At 55.4% G+C, this 15,840-nt stretch overlaps 1 protein-coding gene across 2 annotated transcripts in view; it reads left to right on the top strand.

Annotated features, from left to right (window-relative positions):
* VIPR1 (vasoactive intestinal peptide receptor 1) overlaps positions 1 to 15,840 on the top strand; it is a 32,174-nt gene that overhangs the window by 12,409 nt on the left and 3,925 nt on the right. The window contains exons 2-10 of one of the 2 annotated variants that reach the window (XM_010835449.1): positions 7 to 115; positions 4,224 to 4,331; positions 8,173 to 8,279; positions 9,876 to 9,979; positions 10,394 to 10,526; positions 12,946 to 13,099; positions 13,638 to 13,698; positions 13,904 to 13,970; positions 14,345 to 14,436. In XM_010835449.1, coding sequence (XP_010833751.1) covers positions 55 to 115; positions 4,224 to 4,331; positions 8,173 to 8,279; positions 9,876 to 9,979; positions 10,394 to 10,526; positions 12,946 to 13,099; positions 13,638 to 13,698; positions 13,904 to 13,970; positions 14,345 to 14,436 — 887 coding nt within the window. In that variant the 5' untranslated portion in view covers positions 7 to 54. Of the gene's footprint in view, positions 1 to 6; positions 116 to 4,223; positions 4,332 to 8,172; positions 8,280 to 9,872; positions 9,980 to 10,393; positions 10,527 to 12,945; positions 13,100 to 13,637; positions 13,699 to 13,903; positions 13,971 to 14,344; positions 14,437 to 15,840 lie in introns of both variants that reach the window. The other variant, XM_010835448.1, reaches the window with a different exon arrangement.

The raw sequence follows: 15,840 nt of genomic DNA, 5'->3' as shown, positions 1-15,840 counted from the left end.
CCCCAGGGCGGCTGGGCGGTGGGGCTGCAGCAGGAAGAGTGTGACTATCTACGGATGATTGCGGTACAGCACGAACAGTGCCTGGAGGAGGCGCAGCTGGAGAATGAAACAGCAGGTGAGGCCCCTGGTGGCAAGAGAGAACCCTCCTCCCTCCATGTAGCCCACCTCCCTCTCATCGTGAGCCCTGCTCCACCCTCAGGTTGAGGCTGCCTAGCGGCAGGGCCATCGGATCACCTGGTATCACCCTCTGGTCTTCACTCCCCAATCTTGTGCTCCCCACGTTTGGCTCAGCAACCGTGGGGTAAGAATGGAAGGAAATAGAGGGCTTCCTTTAAGAGCTGTTGCTGGAGCCAGACTCACAAGGGCGGGCAGGATGTGGAGAAGCAGAGAGTCTGGGAAGTCAGAAGGTGCCAAGGCCGACTGGCTGTGGCGGGTGGGGAGTGGGTGTAGAGTTCATGCCTCTCTGGGAGGGGGAGGGGCTGAAGCAGTGGGGTGCCTGGGCTAGCTCTGGGTCTCTCTCCCAGAGGTCACCTCCCTGAAGCTGGGGTTACAGCTACAGAGCAGCCTGGCTCAAGAGCAGGGAGCATTTGTTCTTCCTGGCTCCCCTGTCCTCCCATCTCACTGAGGCTGACAGTCATGAACCCCAGCCTAAGTCCCTCCTCCTGGGCTCTGATTCCCACCTCCTGCAGCACTGAGTGTGTGCAGCATCACAGACGGCCTTTGCCTCTCCCAGCTCTCAAGGAAGGATGGCCCTCTCTCTCCCAGGGCCCTGAAACTATGGCCCTGAAACTATGGCCCTGTCTCCCAGGGCCCTGAAACTATGGCCCAGACCTGCCTACAGTTTGTACGCCCCCCTGCCCCTGCCTCTGGGGCAGGAAGTCAAGACCAGGCTGCACACAGCTTTGGAAAGTCTCAACAGTGAGATCCAGGATCATGCGCAGCCCGGAGAGGCCCAGACACCAGACTCTAGGCCCCACTAGAGCACCTCCCAGGCCCCGGAGGCAGGCCACCCTTGTGATCCCAATGAGGTCATTGCTGGCGCAGGGTGCCTGTAGGAAGCCAACACTCTCACCAGGCAGTCGGCCTGAGATGCAGAGGAGGCCATGAAGGGTCTGTGGGCGGTGAGTCTGCCCCATGATCTTGTGCAGGACTCTGCGTGTTCGTGCACATCTGGCTGTGCACTCCTGGCCCATGTCTGTCTAGGGCTGCATCTGTGCCTCTGGAGCCTGTGTCTGACTCTGAGTGTCTTTGTATGTTGGAGGCATATGTCTGTGTAAGCCTCGACCTGCCTGGATATGTCTGCCTGGTATGTGGTGTGTGTGTGTGTGTGTGTGTGTGTGTGAATGTCTGTGGTATGCTCAGTTGTGTCTATACACGCATGTCCGTGAGTTGTGTGTGTCTCTCTGTGCCTGTGTTTGCTTATGTCTGGTTCTTCCATGTTCAAGTAAGCGTACCTGGATACATGTTTACATGTGTGTCTGTGATGCTATGTGCCAGGGAATGCTTGTCAGCGTGTGTCTGTGCACACACATCTATAGAATGACACAGCAGAGGCCCCCACCCTGCCTCGCCATCCCCCACCCAGGCTGAGCTTTCTTTCCCATTGAGGTTGCAGCCCCACTGTGGGCACACATAGCCAGCCTGGGCCCTGGGTCTCTGTGGGCCTGGTGACATGTGCAGTGGGACCTGTGTGGCCTCCCTGGGGCAGACACACAGAGAATACTCCCGGGCCCAGCTCACAACCACAGGCACCCCAGATGCCCAGCATTTTCTTGGCTGTCACCCCTCTCAGCTTCCTGACCCTGCTCTCTCCTGCAGGAAGCCTCCCTGACCAGGTACCGGCCCCTCTTCCTTGGCTCCCCCCAGCCCCACCCGGTCCACCAGCCTGTGCCCCAGCAGTTTACAGCCCAGCCCTGGTGGTACTGAGATTCCTTGAGGCCAAGTGTGGCCACCCCGGGGGCATAGAGCCCAGGCTCCCTCCTCTCTGTGCCACTTCCGGTGAAGTTGAGCTCAGGACACCCAGTTCTGAATCCATTCCTGATCCGGGTGGCAACTGGAAATCTAGAGAGCCTGAAGCCTGGCAAGAACCCAGACACAATAGCAGGCCTGCAAACCAGGGCATGCCCAGCATTGTTAGGGCTATCCACAGACCAGCCAAGCAGAATTCCCAGAGAAAGGGTCTCGAGTCCTTTGGACCAGGCAGAGGGCAAGCAGTTTGCCGGAGACCTGGAGCTAGTTGTGTAATGGCTCTATCCCTCAGTTGCTTGTCTGTAAAATGGGAGGGTTAAATAAGTTCTTAGCATAAAGAGGGTAGAACAATGTCTCCCACATATAAAGGCTGCATAAGTGTTTGCTGATGATACCATTAACAGGATCTAGCAAGGTTTGACTGACAGCTACATGGCCTCCAGAGATGTGGGCACAGGGATGGAAGAGCCCTAGTGAGGCCGCAAAAGACTCAGGATAGGACGGGTGGTAGCGGATGGGGTCCCCAAGGCAGGGAGCCTGTGCTCTCTGACCAGGCCCCGGAGATCCAGGTGTTCTCAGCCTTCAGGGGCAGGTGCCCCCTGGCTCCTGCAGCCCCAGAAGGTACCCCTACCCTCCCCACTGCTGGCCCACCTTAGTATCCAGAGGCTCAAGGCTCTTCCCCGAATGGGGATGTCCTTCCGCCTCCTCTTCCCAGGCCCTGTTCTTGGGAACTCGTGAACCTTCGGACCTGGGCTGGGCTGGGTTTGGCCCAGCTGGCGTTGACTTTGGCTCAGGGGTTGGGTTTCCTGAGTAAATCTATGGGACTGGCAGTGTTGCAAAGAGACAATTAAACCTCCCTCGGGGGAGGGCATCCAGAGGAGTCCTTGTTCCTCAGGGGCACTCAGGCCCTGAACAGGCAAGACCACAGCACTGGCATCTGCCTATTCAAGCGGACCCCTAGAGACCCCACTGTGCAGGCTTCACCAGCCAAGGTGAACAGGTGCGCAGTGGAGAACACAGCCTGTGATACAGGGCTTTATCCGAATTCACTCCCTAATCACCAGCCTCTGTCACAGTTCACAATTTTATTGGATTGGAGGCATTTGTGTTGTTTTATGGTGGGCTTCTCTGGTGGCTCAGATGGTAAGTAATACACTTGCAATGCAGGAGCCCTGGCGTTCGATCCCTGAGTCAGGAAGATCCCTTGGAGAAGGGAAGGGCTATCCACTCCGGTATTCTTGCCTGGAGAATCCCATGGATAGAGGAGCCTGGTGGGCTACAGTCCATATGGTAATTTGGTGTTGTTTTATGAGTTTTATGAAGACTCCTCAAGAACTAGATAAACCCCAGTATATTCATCACCCTATCATACCCAACAGCTCCTTTTTATAACAAATATTTTCTAATGCTTCCTTTACTATTCTAAAATGAAACTTAGGACATACACCTTTTTTTTAAATGATGTCCTAATTATAACGTAAAACAAAAATAGAATAAAGACATATATAATAAAATACTGTGTACACATTCCAGCACAATCACACCAAAAGATAAGAAGACAGAGTCTAAAGGTTGTACCTATAAATATAAATTCTGGGAATGTGAGAGCTTTAAATGTAGATTGATATATACGCTGGTTGCATCACGGACCCAGGTTTATGGGCAGCATTGCCATAAGTAACGTGATTTTCCAAAACATTGAACAACTCTTAGTAAAGTTCAGAGCACAGCAAAGCCCAGCCTTCTCTCCCTTTACTTGGCTGCTTCTTTCCTGGAAAACTTGTACTGTCAAACCCCTACAATAAGTGCCTTGTGTTTATCTGTAAAATGGAGTAAGAGTCTAGCCTCTGGTCATTACAAAAGGTTTTCATCTGTGCAAACACCCAGCAACTCTTATCTGAGAGTCCCAGACGCTACACAACTCGCCGTTGTGCAGGACCGTGCAAAATGCCGGCCTGGCATCCCTGTCGCCTGTGCGTCGAATGCTGGGGAAGCCCTTCCTCACAAGCTCTGCTACAAACAAACCCCCTCCACTGTTCGAAACACACAGGGGGAGCTCTGTCTCTCACCAAAAACCATGGACCTGTAGTTATGCCTCCTTCTCCTCCCTCCCTGTCTCCCCTCTCAGACTGGAGGCTCCTCAAGGTGCGAGCCTAGACAAGGAGGAAAAGAGTGGGTGCCTGTGGGCTCAGGACCAAGGCTGGAGGCCCTTGGTGACTATGCTGACCCCTGTGTCCTCTGCCTTCACTCCACAGGCTGTGGCAAGATGTGGGACAACCTCACCTGCTGGCCAGCCACCCCTAGGGGCCAGGTGGTTGTCTTGGCCTGTCCCCTCATCTTTAAGCTCTTCTCCTCCATTCAAGGTAAGAACCTCGGTTTGAAGGGCGGGAGCTGGGTGGCAGGAGTAGAGGTGGCCGGAGTGGGGAATCACCTCTCAAGGAAGTGAGAAGGCAAAGGAGGTGCTCAAGGGGCTAGAACAATTGGGGGAGTGGGGGGCCTTCCTGGAAGAGGCTGCACTATTAGCTCTCTGAAGGGCTCATGGGATCTGATTAGCTCTTCCCAGAAAGATAAGCATGTGGGAAGGGCTCACTAAATATTTGTTCAGCGATTGATAACTGATTGGCAGTTATGACTCCCATGTTCCCATTTTGGGGGGCTGGTCTTGGTTCATTCTTTCACTACCTGGAGGCAATGATCTTCCAGACTCTGCAAACTGGCCTTTCTTGCACAACTTGTCAGGTCCTGCTTAAGTGAACGTGCGCATACAAGGTAGAAAAGAAAAGGGGGGACCTCTTCAGGAAATGGGCCGTCTTGCTACTGAATAATTAAAGGGGCTGAGGGCACATAGTCAGTCATACTTTCATTCCGAGAATGTTCGTTAAACACCTACTGGCTTGACCAGCACTGGGCTGGACAAACGCAGCATGGGTCAGAAGGATAAAATGCTCTGTGTTCAGGGAGCTCATGTTCTAGTTGGAGACATTTAGCAAGAAAGCACATGCAAATATTGTAAGTAGTAAGCAGTGCTGGGAGAGAGAAGAGACAGAAGCAACCTAAGGCAGCTGTCCCGGCGGCCTCTACAAGGAGGTGATACTGGGACTACTGTCTGAAGACCTGGGCTGGGAAAGAGTCTCAAAGATCCTGGCCGGGGGGCAGAGGGGCGGGGGGTCGCTGAGAGGATCCACAGCCTGTGGTATGAGCCCTGAGGAAACTCAGTGGAGGCCACGTGAGCTCGGGGGAGGGAGGAGGGAACAGGGCCCAGGCAGGCAGAGGCCTGGAGGGCTGACAGGGCGTGGGCTCTCCCCTGAGTTCACTCAGAAGCCATGACAGAGGTTGCGCAGGTGACGGACACAGTCCAGTTGGGGATTTTTAACTGATAACTGGTTTCTGTGAGAAGAGAGGATTCTGGGAGTACAACCCCAGGGCAGAGGAGAGATGCTGATGGTTTGGACTTGGGTGGACGGCAAGTCAGGGGAGGGAAGCAGGAAGGTGGGGGAAGAGGGAGGGAGAGATCCAGCGTGCCCCACTCAGGTATGGGTTTGATGAGTTGGGGGAGGACAGAGGGAGGAGCAGGGCTGGGGTGGGAAGGGGTGGTGATGGACAGGACCTAGATAAGAATTGAGAGGATGAGCAAAAGTCTCTCTCTCCAGGTGACCTTTCCCCCTCTGGGCCTATTTCCCTATTTGTAAAGTGAGAATGGGAGGGGGACCAAATCGTCTCTGTGAGGCAGTCTTGTTTTGCTCCCCAGTGCTCAGGGATGCGTGCTCAGCGGTCAAGGAGATCTGGGTGCTGTCCTTGAGGGTGGCCTCCGTGACATGCGTCAGCCACAGGCATGTCACAGTCCAGGCCAGCACCCAGCTAGCCCAACCCTCTTCCAGGGGGACCCAGCACCTGGGCAGGTAGGAGCTGAGCTCCCTGGGGCAGCTCTCATCATGCTCCCTTCTGCAGAGCCTGGCAACCAGCCTTTCTTCGGATCCCTGGAAGCACCCACTAATTGCATTCCACTCTGACACTATGCTAATTGCATCCCTCCTGAGGCTCCTCCTTCTGTCCCTGCTGGAATTGAGAAGGCAGCTCCTTCACTTGAGAACCGGAACTCCAGCCCACCATCTGGCTAACACGGAGGCCGCCAGCCTCACTGGGGCCCCCACCGAGCCCTCGGGCTGATGAGAGAAGGCAGCTTTTCCTCAGGTGGAGTCAGTCAACTGCTCACTGAGCCCACCCTGAGACAAGCTGAATAGGAAGTACACTTTACCCCTCGGTGTCCATCAGCCAGATGCCCTTGTGCAGTGAGCAACCCGCACAGCTATCCTTGGTGACTCTGAAAATGATGGTGAGGAATAGGAGACTGGGTTAGGGGCTGAATCTGTAGGGGAAAGAGGGTGTGTTTTCCTGGGCAACTAGATGAAAAAAGTGTAACCCAGGAAACTGGCCTAGCCCAGTGCCGCTTCCTCTGCAAAGTCCTTCCTGCCACAGTGGCAGGAAGGAACCTCACAGCCGACTGCTCCTTCCTGGAGATCCCCCACCCCAGCCATCCCTCAGTTCCCTATCCAGAAAATGGGGTGACAAGCACCTCCTTCAAATGGCAGCCAGAAGGATTCACAGAAATAGTGAATAGGGAGTTACCTGGGATGCTCTGAGCACACGGCAAAGTTTCGAAATATTAGACATGCGCAGTGACCCTCCCCAAGCTCAGGATAGCTTGACGCCTCCCGCCTCCTACAGCTCTGCACCTGGACACCTGAACTAAGTCCTCAGTCACGTCAGTGCAGATGAGGGTCAAAGTTACCTGGGAAGACTGTGGGGACCGCACCTGCTCTACCCTGTATCTCCTATGTGGTTTTGGAAAAGTGACCAGCCTCTTGGAGCTTGGCTCCCCAACTGTGATAATTGAGGGGCTCCAAAAAGATAATGTGCCCGAAGTGCTCTATCCAGTATACCTGGGGAAAGTTCTCAAAACGTCCGTGGTGGTGATAGTGATGGCGATGATGTTGATGGTGGCGCTGACGATGGTGGTTCAGGTGAGAAAGCAGCTAGAAGGCAAGGATGTCAGGAGCCATCTTCTTTCTCAGTTCCTCCTCATCAGCTCGCTTCATCTCTTTCCCTAATCTTTTCTCCTCCCACCTTCTTTCTCAACTTCTTACCTCTTCCTCCTACCTGTTCTCTCTCCTCTCATCCTCTCTCCCTCTCCTTTTTCCCTCCTCCTCCTCATCTCCCTCCTCCTTCCCCCTCCCTCCCGAACAACAAGCCTGGCAGGTGGGCTCTCTTCTGGACTCGGTGTCTCTGTAAGCAGTCCTGGGATAGAGGCAAGGGGGCTCCTCTTTGTCTTGCCCATTTCCTATCCAGCCCCTCCCTGCCCTGAAGAGGGGGAACCTAGGGGGTACCCCTCACCTCACATGGCCCATTAATGGTCCTGTCCCTTGGCTGCAGCCCTGGGCCTCCAGGGACAGAGGACAGTACACTGCCCCGGAAACCCAGCCTCAGCGGTTCAGCTCCAAGATTCTGCAATCCTGTGTGGCTCAATTCTTCTCATGCTTGCCATTGCCTGGGCAGGTGCTCCTGCCAGGAACTCCCACTTCTCCATGTGTCAGGACTTCACATCTGTGCCTTTATAAGATGTCCTCCAATTCTCACCCACCTCCTGCCTTACTCTGGTCCCTCTCCAGCAGCACATCTGAACCCCTGGCCCCAGGGTGTGGGAGGAAACCCAGACCCATAGGCCCAGGCAGACTGACCCAGGAGAACTGGGCAGGCCTGGGCCCCTTACCCCAGCCAGAAGGCTGCTGTCTGTACACACGGGACCAAGAAACCAAATGACACAGTAGCATCCATGACCCTGTGACAGGAGTCAGCATTCAGCTCATGCCAAGGGTCAGGGATCAGTCTGTGCCAAGGATCCAGGCTGCCTGTGATGAGGATCAGGGTTTAAATCGCCCTGAGGTCAGGTTTATACACAGCAAGGGGCAGGAATGTCTGCCCTGTCATCTGTGTGGGAGGGTCCACTGGCGGCCCTGGAGGGGCTTCTCCCTGCCCCAGGCTGCCGCGTGGTATCCTGGATATCTAGGTCAGAACAGCTGGAACCTGATGCTGCAGCGGGTGGTAAGAGTAGGGCTGAGCCCACAGATAGACAGCCTCCATGCCTACTCCTCCAACCTGCCAGCTCCCACCTCAACCTCTCTCCTCTCCACCCCACCCTCCACCCAGGCCGCAACGTGAGCCGCAGCTGCACCGAAGCGGGCTGGACGCCCCTGGAACCTGGCCCCTACCCCGTTGCCTGTGGCTTGGATGACAATTCATCGAGTTTGGATGAGGTGGGCCTCCATGCACCACACGCACGCACACACACACACACACACACACACACGCACACACACACGAGTGCCTGGGTCTGCTGGCTCCTTCCACTCTCTCCCACCAAGGGGCACGGTTGCCCTCTGTGTAGGAGCCAGGACTCCTGGCATCTGCCCTCCTCAAGCCTCCTCCCTCTCCAGGCGCACATTCCCAGGGGCTCATCCCTTGGCTCCCCTGAAGGGTCCAGGAGGATGACACATAGCAGCAAAGCTGAAGCATCACCCTGAGGCTGCCCACCCCACCCCCTCACAGGAACCTTGCTCCAGCCCTGGGCATGGCAGGGCAGACAGGACCCCTCCCCCATGTCATGCAGAAGGGAAACCAAGGTGCGGGTCCTACAAGGAACTGGCCTCAGATACCCAGCAGCCAGTCAGAGACAGGGCCAGGGCCATTGTCCTCAGTCCCAGGGCAGGAGCTGCCCTGGAGCAGACTGTCAGTGATCTCTCTAAGGATGTGGAGCCAGAAGCCAGGGAGAGATACTGATGGGGAGGCTGGAATATGACTGGAGTCCCGAGCTAGGAGCCCCTCACAGCTTTGATGTGTGAACACAGTCTGGCTGTCTGTGATGACTTCTGTCCCACTCCCGATGCCCTTCACAGATAGGGACTTTTACTGCTCCCAAGAGGGCAGCAATTTTCTCAGAGGCCTTCAAAGCCCACCAGATCCTCAGGCAGGATCTAAATCCACTAAATCCTATCTAACCACTGGCCTCTATTCCAGCAGGGAGTGGGAGGCAGGGAGGAAGGAAGGGCTGCCCAGTGACCTTGGCTTTGTGTGTGCATCCATGGGGAAGGGGCAGCAGGAAGCCCTCGGCATCCAACTTTGTCCCACCTCCCCAGAAAGGCCAGAATGCCCTCCTCCTGCTAACCCCAGCCCCGACAAATCACAAATTTGTGACACTACCCACCCCTAGTGTCTTCTTTGGGCTTCCCTGGAGGCTCAGTGGTAAAGAATCTGCCTGTCAATGCAGGAGACTTGGGTTCAATCCCTGGGTCGGGAGGATACCCTGGAGGAGGAAATGGCACCCCACTCCAGTACTCTTGCCTGGGAAATCCCATGGACAGAGGAGCCTGGAGGGCTACAGTCCATGGGGTCACAAAGAGTCAGACAAGACTTAGCGACTAAACAACAGCAGTGTCTTCTTTACCATTGTCTTCAGTGAGGAGGGAGGGCTTCGTGTGAGGGTCTGAAGGGTGAGCAGTCTTATGCCCAAAGATACCAAGCCCAGAGTTGGCCCAGAAGGTCTGCTGGACACATGACTGAAAAGTGAATGGATGGGCCAGTGGAACATGTGGCATTTTTGCTCCTTCCTCCACTGACATTTCTCCTGCGAAGGAGCAGAGAAGAGTTGAGATCAACCCCCAGCCCCACCCTGGGAAGCAGCCCTGACTCATCTGTGGAAACCAGGGAGTCAGGGGGTCTGGGGGCTGGGAGCCCCAGGCCTCAGCCTCCTGGTCTGCCAGGGCAGGGGAGGGAGGCAGGATGCATAGGGCACCCCGCCCCTAGGTGAGCGCCCCTCACCCCACCCAAGATCCTCACCCCCCTCCCTCTAGCAGCAGCAGACAATGTTCTACAGTTCTGTGAAGCCCGGCTACCCCATCGGCTACAGCCTGTCCCTCGCCACTCTCCTGGTCGCCACGGCCATCCTGAGCCTGTTCAGGTGAGGACCAGCCCGAGCCACAGGCCTCAGAGCAGACCGACCAGGTCACTCCGCACCCAGGCATGCTGTTCCTCGCTCCACGGTCAGCCCCTATTCAGTCCTGCCCCTGCTCCCCTTCCAGGCCAGCCTCCCCTCGAGACAGCAGGCCACTCAAAGTGATCCCCTGTGTCAGCCTCATCCCTCACAGGGTGCCAGTCACTGGGGGATAGGTCACCAGAGGCCTGTGCCCTGGAAGGAGGTACAGCAAGCCAGGCTGCACATGTGGATAGGATGCCGGGGGACAGGGTCCCCCTTGAGGGCAGGGTCCACTTTCAGAGGCTTCGAGTCCTCCCCTCTCTCAGAGCGCTGGATGTGTTGGATGGGGTGGGGGTCTGAGGCCTTCTTCGGCCTCCCAGATCTGGCCGCCTCCCACAGGAAGCTCCACTGCACACGGAACTACATCCATATGCACCTCTTCATATCCTTCATCCTGAGGGCCGCCGCCGTCTTCATCAAAGACTTGGCCCTCTTCAACAGTGGGGAGACGGACCATTGCTCCAAGGGCTCGGTGAGGACCCATCCAGGCCTGCCGCCCTCTGCCCTCTCTCCTGAATCTCCTCTTCTCTCTCTCCTCCCTCCTGTCTTCTCCTTCCCCTCTCTCTCCCTGTCTCTTTTTCTCTCTCTCCAAAGATGGCCAAACTCCTGTCTGACCCTGCCTGCCAGTTCCTTGAATCCCACTTCCCTCCCACAGCAGGCGGGGGTGCTTGGCTATCTGGGGGTTCACACACCTCCTCCTGCCAATGAGAAACACCTCTTGTAGGTGGGAAAGGGGACACTTGGTGCCACAGCCCATAACCCCCTTCCCGCCTCCACTGCTGACTTCCCATGGGACCTTAGGGAACTCCCTGCCTCAGTTTCCCCATCATGCAAAGACATTTGAGCTTCCTTCCAACCCTCCTCCCTGCCATTTGCATCCCCAGGGCTCTGCTCACTGTGCCCCCCTTTTTCCTACCCCCATGGCCACCTGGAGCCAGTCCCACCCCACACTGCCCTGCTTTTCTTCGTTTCTTCCCCTGCTGTCAGTCATTCTGGACCTGCCTAGGGAAGGGAGATTGAGAACATTTAAAGAAGTCATTGCCCATCACTGAGGATCCATCTCCAGGTGATTCTGAGCCCCTTCCTGAGTGCCTCGCAGCCCTGAGCAGAGACAGAGAGCTTGAGACCAGTCCTGGCTCCTGTCTACCCCTTGTGGTCAAAGACTCATTGCCTCACGAGTGACCTCAGAGGTAGTGTGTTACTTCAGGGATCAGCAGTACCTTCTCCCCAAAGAGTGAGATTGAAAGTGAATCTCTGCAGAGTGGTGGTAGAATCTCAGTGTCTCAAGGGAGAGGGAACACCAAGAGGAGCCCTCTGGCCATTCCCAGAGTGCCTCAGATGACCCCGCCTGGGACCTGGGCTCAGACCCGTGGGACATGAGCCCCAGAGCCTAGGGAGCAGCCTGCAGCCTCCAGCACACTTGTTGAGGATAATTGTGGCTTCCCTATTCACTAGCAGCTCTGTGAAGCTTTTCTAAGGCAAGAAGCAGCACAGATAATTGTCCTGTTAAAGATCTGAGTTATTCTTGCTGTCAAGCAAATGCGGGAGGAGGGGGGGAATGGACTGCCTATAGCAGGAGGGACCTAAGTAAGACCCGAGGAAGGACTTTCCAGCCAGGAGAAGAGTGGAGTCTGCTCTCTGAGGATGCTTCAAAGCCAAGGGCACAGGAGGGAATGGTGGGAACCTGAGGTCTGGGTACAGGGAGGAGTGAAAAACAGAAGACTTCCTGGAGGACAGTGTCTCTAAACTCTGGCTTACCTGTATCTGGGCTTACTTTGAAATGGAAGACTGTTTCTGGGAGAAGACAGAGGGTCCAGAAGACCTTCTGATCATGCCAGCTGGGCCTCCCAGAGCCCCTGATTGCCCTCCCCAGGGGTGTCCCTGACTTCTCCCTTGTCCTCACCCACTTGTCTAGGGAACCCGTTCTTCACCTATCTTCTCCAGCCCCCAAGAGGAATGAGCACCCCTCCCGTCTCCTCTTTTTCCTAATTTCTTCATCCCCCTTATCCTCCTCTTCTCTGTCCCTATCTTTCCCCAAAAATTCCATCTCACCGCCCCCCATTTGCTTTATAGCTCACAGCCCCTCCTGCTACAGGCAATCTGTCTCCCCTCCCCTCCCCTGTCCTTGAGGCTCCTGACACAGTCCACAGCTCCTCTCCCTACACACTCAAGGGACTCTTGCTAATAAGAGCAAGAATCCTTCCTTATACCTCTTCCAGCTACTTTCCATAGTAATAGGAATAAGATGATTGAGTAACAGAGGTGGTAAGTGGATGGATTGGTAGCTGGATGGCTGAGTAAATAATGTGCAGATGACTTGAGTAGGTGGAAGGATAAAAGGATGAAGTAAGAAAAATTGGATAGATGATGGGTAGAGGGGTGGGGTATATCAGTGGGTGGATGGACAAGTAGATAAATGAATGGATGAAGAGATGTCCAGCTGTCTGAGTCCGTAGTGGATGTCTGATACGTAGATAATAGATGAATGGAGAGATTGCTAGGTGAGTGTGTCGATGGCTTGGCAGATGGAAGATGGTGGTTGCCGATAGATGATGTATGGATGCATGGATGGTAGATAGAAAGATGGGTGACTTGAAAGTGGATGCTGGGGGTAGGTGGGTAAGTGTATGGATAAGTGGATAGGTGGGTAGATGGATGACTGGGTGGGTAGGTGAGTTAATAGATATATAGACAGGAAGATAAATAGATAATACATTCATGGGTGGGTAATTAAAATTGTGAGCTTATTCCAAAGCATCTGATGGTCTAAAATTAGAGCTAACAAGGAAGTTGGCTGTACTGCAGTTCTGTTGATCACCACAGACAGAAATGTGGGCAGGCAGGGACCCCTGCTTGCTCCAGTGAGCCCCCTCCCTGCTCCTCCCCTGCAGGTGGGCTGCAAGGCAGCCGTGGTCTTATTCCAGTACTGCGTCATGGCCAACTTCTTCTGGCTGCTGGTGGAGGGCCTCTACCTGCACACCCTGCTCGCCGTCTCCTTCTTCTCCGAGCGGAAGTACTTCTGGGGGTACATATTCATCGGCTGGGGTATGGTACCAGGGAGGGCTGCCAGGATGGGAACAAGGGGGCAAAGCTCGGGGAGCTCTTTAGGGGGGCGGGTACCAACCCAGCCTGCACCCTTAGGTCTTGCTGGGCTGCAAGTCCTACCTGCAGGGCACTCGGCCAAGGATCGAGAAAAGTCCTCCAATTGTCTGACCCCTGAGCAGGCGCCCTCTGGCTCCAGCTGCACCTTGGGCTGACCTGTGGGACAGACAGGCTCTCTGAACATCCTTTCACTTCCCCTTCACCCCTCGAAACACACAGGGATGCTGCTAATCTATAAAGCACCTCTGCCAAAAGGAGAGAAAGACTCCCGCTTTCTGTAGACAGGCACAGTCCCTCAGTCTCAAAGCTTCGCCCCCTCAGTAGCGTATCTCCGCAGAGTGAATTGTCTGCATATGCCACCACAAGTGACCGCATTGGAAACCCTCCCTTTTCTCTCCCTGTCCCTCCCTGGTTCTTCCTCCTCATCTCTCCCTCTTTCTCCCATGCCCTCTCCTCTTTCTCTCTCCTTCGGTCCTGACAGGGGTGCCCAGCACATTCACCCTGGTTTGGACCATCATCAGGATCCACTTTGAGGATTATGGGTGAGCGGTCAGCTGGCCCCCTCCTCCTGGCTCCCGGCACTCAGGGCAGATCCCCTGGGTGGGATCAGGAGGGGCTGGGGAGTAACAGCCTCGGGGCCAGTGGTTTTTAAAGGGCTCCAGGGCAGAGCTGGGGATGGTGGGAGGGGGACTGACTCTCCTGGGTCAAGGACAAGCTCTCCTTCTCTCCCACCGTCCCCCGCCCCAGATGCTGGGACACAATCAACTCCTCACTGTGGTGGATCATAAAGGCCCCCATCCTTGCCTCCATCTTGGTAAGCCCTGCTCCCACCACTTAGGGATGGGGAGACTGGGCCCGGAGTGGGTAGGCAATTGACCAAGGCCCCACTGGACATTCACGTCTAGGTCAGAACTGAAACCTAGACTTCCTGATCGATGCCTGAGGCAGGACTGTCCCCAGCTCTTTCCCCAGAAGTTCTTCCTTTAGAGTAGAGAAAGCAAATGGGGAGGCCCAGCCCTTGGGGATGTGAAAGAGGGTTCCTGGATGACTCTCCCGAACAGGGAAGAGCTAGGGAAAAGGTACAATAGACAGGTAACTTGGCCTTGGTGGAAAAGGCCATCAGTCCAGGGGACTAGACACCCTGCCTCCCCTCCCTGACCACCTAACCTTGGCCCCACCACCCACCAGGTGAATTTCATCCTGTTCATTCGCATCATTGGAATCCTGGTTCAGAAACTGCGGCCCCCAGATGTCGGAAAGAGTGACAGCAGCCCGTACTCGTGAGTACAGGCCCAGGGCCCCAGCCCTCCCAATATCCCCAGCTCCAGTCCTCAGATCATTACCCATTCCCTAGAAGCTCCCCTCCAGAGTCACCAAACAGCCAGCATGCTCTGCCCAGCTCCACCCCATGGCCTGGCTCAGTCCACACATGTCCCCACCCCAACCCTCCCCTGGCCCGTGAGTCCCAGGCCTACTTCTCTTCACAACTTACCTAGAAGGGGATCTGCCCTGCTGTGTATCTGCTGCTAAACTAGGGAGCTCGAGAAGATAGTGGATAGCCTGTGTCCTTTTCACACCATGTGCCGAGTGCCTGACTCGTGCCTGGCACAAAAATGAGGTGTGGTAGACGGATGCCTAGGAGGAGCCCCAGGTCTACCAAGGAGACAGCCACATTCAGGACTCAGTACCCCCTGAGAGTAGTAATGGCACCCTCAGGTTACATGCCAGGTGCGTGCAATGGGGTTTCATCTCATTCCGTCCATATAGTCTCCTCCAAGTGTGAGTCGCTCGGTCATGTCTGACTCTCTGTGACCCCATGGACTGTAGCCTCCCAGGCTGCTCTGTCCATGGGATTCTCCAGGCAAGAATACTGAAGTGGGTTGCCATTTCCTTCTCCTAGTCTCCTCCAAATCATACCCATTTCACAGATGAGGAAACTGACCCATACTCCCTCCTCCTCCTCAAAGGTTTGGGAGCACATCACAATGGCAGGGTGAGGGCACACTGCCCATGGGGACAGAGGTCATAGCCTTGCTTGAAAGGTGTAAGGGGCATTCCTGTGCTTGTGGGGATGAGAGAACCGGCAGGTTTCATGAGAACAATTAGGCTGGAAGACAGAACTAGAGAAACCCAAAGCGGGTGGCTGTGGGAGGGTGAGTCGGTTTGTACACCCACAGATGGGAACAAGAGATTGATTATATGCACCACACAGACAAGGCAAACCTGGGGCATCCCACCAGGGCCTTTCAGTGCTGGGATTCTAGAATGTTCTCCTGGGCCCAGCTTCTCTCTGGGGAATCTGTGCTGTTGTTCTAATCTGGCTAGAAAGAATGTCACGAGCTGCTGGATTTAGGATTCTATTCTGGAATCCTGCGATTCTCTCTGATGAGACTAAGAGGACTTGAGTTCCTGGTGTGACAGCTCTCCCTCCTGCTGGGTGTGGAGGCGGGGCTTCCCTTCCAGTCTGAGAAAGGAAGGCCCTTCAGGGGCTGCAGTGGGCCGGAGGGCTAGCACAGCAGGCCTGTGCCCCCTCTTCCTCTACTTTGCCTGCAGGGCCTTGTTTCCCCCAAACGTACAACTGCTCAAAAGGGCTTGCATCTGAGGCAGAGCAAGCCGGTCATCGCCAGGTCCACGTGGGTGAGGTGGAAACTGAACAGCTGTCGGCAGGCAGAAGAGGCGGGGGG

Source organism: Bison bison, unplaced genomic scaffold, assembly GCF_000754665.1.
Source record: "Bison bison bison isolate TAMUID 2011002044 unplaced genomic scaffold, Bison_UMD1.0 scf7180017864043, whole genome shotgun sequence".
NCBI classification, from domain to species: Eukaryota; Metazoa; Chordata; class Mammalia; order Artiodactyla; family Bovidae; genus Bison; species Bison bison.
The sequence above is the reverse complement of the archived record's forward strand: the minus strand, read 5'-3'. Positions and strand labels throughout refer to the sequence as shown.